The 5000-nt window shown below is 52.6% G+C and overlaps 2 protein-coding genes across 2 annotated transcripts in view; one reads left to right on the forward strand and one right to left on the reverse strand.

Moving 5' to 3' along the window:
- The window catches only part of LOC130390521 (amyloid beta precursor protein binding family B member 2-like), a 26563-nt gene extending 26115 nt beyond the window's left edge, over positions 1-448 (forward strand). Inside the window, exons 16-17 of the mRNA XM_056600520.1 lie at positions 1-15; positions 257-448. The exon at positions 1-15 is cut by the window's left edge and continues 168 nt beyond it. Coding sequence (XP_056456495.1) covers positions 1-15; positions 257-448 — 207 coding nt within the window. The remainder of the gene's footprint in view (positions 16-256) is intronic.
- A 2202-nt stretch (positions 449-2650) lies between these two features.
- LOC130391004 (putative methyltransferase NSUN7) overlaps positions 2651-5000 on the reverse strand; it is a 30231-nt gene continuing 27881 nt past the window's right edge. Inside the window, exons 12-13 of the mRNA XM_056601191.1 lie at positions 3679-4034; positions 2651-3212 (exon numbers count right to left, since the gene is read on the reverse strand). Of these exons, the coding sequence (XP_056457166.1) occupies positions 2651-3212; positions 3679-4034 (918 nt within the window). The remainder of the gene's footprint in view (positions 3213-3678; positions 4035-5000) is intronic.

Raw genomic sequence — 5000 nt, forward strand, 5'->3', positions numbered from 1 at the left:
CAGGCCGCGTGTGTGGTGAGGTCACACTTTGTTGGCTCGCTTTATTATCACCCATAACCTCCACCGATGACATCATCCATAAACAACCGTGAAGGATTTAATAACGCTAACACTAACACCTCTCTCCCCCCTCACATTTGAATCCTTCAACCTTAACATGTATCGGTTGCCAATAACCTTTTCGTCAACCGTACCTTTCGTCGGTCGCCATGGTGATGATTAAAGTGACACTGTCTTCACCTCCTTCTCCTTCCAGCTGCGCTACCAGAAGTGCCTGGTGGCGCGCCCGCCCTCCCAGAGGGCTGCCTCCTGCTCCTCCTCCACCTCCTCCTCCACCTCCCCCGACTCGGTGACGCGTCGCGTGACCACCAGCGTGAAGCGCGGCGTGCAGTCGCTCATAGACAATCTGAAGACCAAGAAGCAGACGTCGGAACTGCCCCACCAATGACCGGGGGGGCCCGCGTTGACCCCTGACCTCCCCCCCCCCCCCCTGTTTTGGTACCCCCCTCTCGCCCCCCCCCTCCCCCCCTCCCCCCTCCTCCACCACACCTCACCCCACACGACCACGCCCCCCCCCCCCACCCGACCGACCCTATCCACGATAAACCAAACCCCGTCAACCTGGACGCCATTCACAAATACTCGTCACCACGGCGACACGTTGTCCACGGCGATACGGTGTCCATGGTGACTCGGTGTCCATGGCGACACGGTAACCATGGCGACCGACGATGTACATACATGATGTAGCAAACGGCCCAGTAGGCGAACTAGGAGGGAGACGGACGGAGGCCTCGACCAGACTTTTGAACGAACAGCGTCATCGCCTTGTTGTTGGGTGTGTGCTCTGAACGCTGCCGCCACCCAGCCATACCAACGTCTTTGTCCCCCGTGTGAGGTGTGCTTTTGTCCGTGGTTTATGCTAACTATTTTTGTCTATGGTCTTTTACACGGGACAAGGCCACCGACCAATCAACAGCCTCCATCTCCTCACCACATGTAGTCACGACCTTTGAACCCCTTGGACGAGGGATTTGAAGGATAAAATTGCTTCTCGTGGAAAAACCTTATAGTAATGGAAAGTATGTATAGTGTATGTAAATGATTGTGTGTAAGAAGAGGGATTTGGGGCAGACGAACAAAACAGGCGGACGAGCAGAACAGGCAGTGGAACAAAGCCGGCTGACTCCAGTGAGCGGTGACCTTTTGGTAACGGAAGAGAAGCGGGCGTTGGTTGTTGCATGTTATCTTGATGGGATGTGTATTATGTTGATGAGTTAGTGGGGGTCTTGGGTAAGCACATTCGTAGATTCCCTGCGCGTACACATGGCAACTCCACTGAACCGTGGCAGGAATTACAAGTGCGACATTTTCAATTTAGTTTATTTATCTTTCTTTTTTTATTCTACAATTTGATCATCGTAGCAGGATTATGGATTTTTTATGTTTTTACAAATATTTGTGTTACATTTTAAGAAAATGCTTAATGTCTGACTACAGACTCAGAGAGTGAAGAATGTGTGTTTGACGAATCGATGTATGATGAATAAAAAATCTAGAACCTAGAGGTTTGTCTCAGTCAGGCGCCGACCACGGTGTTTCAGGTTTTTGTTTCCCTGCCAAAACAGCGTTGGGGAAAAAAACAGAATGTGTAAGAAGACCTTAAAAAGGAGAAAAATCTTCACCAGTAAAGTCACCAACACAAAACGTTCACCTCCAGGCACACACATAGAAACTGTTCACCTGTTTCTCTCCCTGCTATCAGAACCAGCCAGCTTCTGAATTTCTGGGTCGTCACCTGCACTTGACTTGAAATGTGTAAATTAAATCCAACATCCATGGAACGCACTCATCTACACACGCACCCAGACCCACACACACAGATTCCTACATACAAACACGCAAAAAGGCCTACACACACACACACACACATGCTAACACACACACATACCAAAACATACATATTTCTACACACAAACACACACTCATGCCTACACACACGCACACAGATTCCTATACTCAAACATGCCTACATCCCTACACACCCACATTCCTACACACAAACACACATATGCTTAAAAACGCACGCATACCTACACACACACACACAGATTTCTTCACACACAAACACATACCGACACACACTAACACAGATGCTGTAAATCATGTCAATTCTGTTCTTCACTCATCTCCACAATGTAAATGTAATCTGTTGTGACAATAAACACATGACCAAAAGATGGGCAGTGGCTTCTTTTATTTCCACACGGGCTGTCCCTCTTCAAGGTCGCAACCGGCCTGTCAAATCATTACATGACACTGATCTGACACCTGGGCAGGGCATTCAAACAGATGCAGGCTTGTCCTACATGGCAAAGTAAGGTAATACAATATAAACAGTGTGTTTGCTGTGTGGCTAAGGTTACGTTGTACATTTACATCAGCTACGACGTGAGCATTGATAAGCTACGTGGTTTACAAGGAAAAATAAAAACTTTTAAATACTGAAGGCATTCGGGCAGGGTTGGCGTTTCATTTAGTTTTAGCAATACTGCAAGGAATCATATTTCCAAGTGAAGTGTTTGAAGAACCTTTAGGAGCGTCCAACGTGTCGTGTGTTTCCTCGGCGCTCCGGGACCGGAGCGCGTTGCTACAGCCAGGGCCGCATCGGGAACGGGAGGTCCCTGTGGAGGCTGCCGCTGGAGCGGGTGGGGGGGTGCCCCGCCTGGGACGGGGCGGGCCTCCAGCTGTGGCAGCTGAAGGTGGGGTTGCATCTCGCCCCCGCCCCCGCTTGGCTGTGATTGGCCGGCTTGAGGTTGGGGAGCTGAACGGGGGGCAGGGTGAGTGACTTCAAGACCAGGCAGGGCCGCGCCCTAGTGGGCGTGGCCACCGCCACCAGCGGGGGAGGCGCCTTGGGCGGGGCCATGCGGGTCAGAAAGGGGATGGAAGCGGCGCCGTAGAGGGCGGGGGGCGGGGCATGAGCCACGCCCTTATATGGCAACGCTTCGACTGAATGGCGGAGGTCGTCCCCGCCCTCCCTAGTGGACGCAGAGGGGTTGGTGGTGTTGGTGGCGGCGGTGGTGGCGTTGGTGGCGTTTGTGGCATTGGTAGCGTTGGTGGCGTTGGTGGCGTAAGTGGCGTTGGTAGCGCTGGTGGCGTAGGTAGCAGTGGTGGCGTTGGTGGCGTTGGTGGCGTAAGTGGCGTTGGTAGCGCTGGTGGCGTAGGTAGCAGTGGTGGCGTTGGTGGCGTAAGTGGCGTTGGTAGCGGTGGTGTCATTGGTGGCGGTGGTGGCGTTGGTGGTGGTGGTAGCGTTGGTGGCGGTGGTGGCGTTGGTGGCGGTGGTGGCGTTGGTAGTGGTGATGGCGGTGATGCCGGTGGTCTTGAATGGCTGCCAGCAGGGGGTCTTGGCTGGAGGGCAGACGAGTCACAACGCTCAGTATGTTGGAGGAGGACAGTACGACATGACAGGAAGTGACACGCATTAGGAGGGAGGACATCACAGGTGGTGGACACACCACCAACCATAATCCACTCTTCGGTAAATACGTCACACATTTGGTGGACACCTTTGTCCTAAGGGTGTTTTGTTTATGTTAGACACATTTCCCCCCCGCATTTTTGCGGGGGGGGGTACCAATGGGAATCGAACCCTCAACCCCAGTGCCTGGCCCCAGCTACCCAGGGGCCTGGTAGTGGTGCCTGGCCATCACGGACCCTCTGGTGAACTTGTTGTGAGGCTCACCTTGTAGAGCTGGCCGCCGGTTGGTCCACCCGTGCAGGTCTACCCCAGGTGTGGGGCCGGGGGTCTTGGGCTCGGGGGGCCGCGGCTGGCCCAGCCTGGGGGGGTGACCCCCAGGGGTGCGGGGTTGGGGGTGCAGCGCCCGGGGTCCGTGGATCTCTTTGGCCGTTCGAGAGGCCGCACCCTTCTTGGCTCTCCTGGTCGAGGGCTGAGTGACACCTATCTTGTCCAATAGGCCCTTGGCGTTCGCCCGGCTGAGAACCTCCTGCGGAGTCTCCTCCACCAAGGGCTCCGGCTAAAACAACGATGGGACAGAGGAACAGAAGTGGGAATGATGACTCAGCAGAGAGGCAGCGGCTCTGACTAATGCACAGAAAGGCCACCAATTGCTGAGGCTGAACTAGCCGATCTTTGCATTTTTCATATGCATCTTTGCCATTTACAACCAGGACAGTCCATTCCCTATTTTATTGCATTCTACAACAATTGCTTTTCATTCATTATTTATTAATTTTGGCTTTGTTCCTTTCCTTCTTTAACAAAGCGATAGCTCTACCTTGGGAACATGAAGTGATTATTAAAGTGCTATTCACTGCGATAATGTCCTGTGGAGGATGTGCTGAACATTGTCTACTACCAGAGGACCGCAGAGCAGGTCTTGTTGAAGACACATCGCTCTCTCACTATGATTGTCTTTATTTAATCTTCAACACACTTGCTGCACAAATGAGATCATGATGTAACGCATCACCTTTAAGCGGGGAAACCACTCCCTTGCTGTCCTTAATCACACACGCAGCCACAGGCAGACGATCGTTAGATGAGGAAATATATTAGATTGTATATGAAGAACCCCGAAGGAGCCCATAGGATCTGCTCCATGAGCCCACGCATCTAATGAAGAAGAGGGCATAGAGGAGGAGGAGGAGGAGGAAGAGGAGGGATGGATGACGTTTACCTGAGGACAAGGACAGGGAGAGGAAAGAGCAGAGGGCATGGGAAGGTGCAAGGAGGCCAGAGTTGAAGGAGAGAGGTTGAGAGTGAGAGAGAGAGAGAGAGAGAGAGAGAACACTGCGTCCTTTTGTACAAACGGAGAAGTCACCGCCCCACTCCTACCACGCCTGAATTATTCACACACACCGCAACCACTCCAGGGAGCTCTCAGCTTGTTTATTTTCTGCGTTGTTTGTTTATGCACCTATTTGTACTCGTATGCAGATGTGTCCACGTGCAGAATGGGATAATGTACAGGGGCGTAGAA

The sequence above is a fragment of the Gadus chalcogrammus genome, chromosome 10, assembly GCF_026213295.1.
Source record: "Gadus chalcogrammus isolate NIFS_2021 chromosome 10, NIFS_Gcha_1.0, whole genome shotgun sequence".
NCBI lineage: Eukaryota > Metazoa > Chordata > Actinopteri > Gadiformes > Gadidae > Gadus > Gadus chalcogrammus.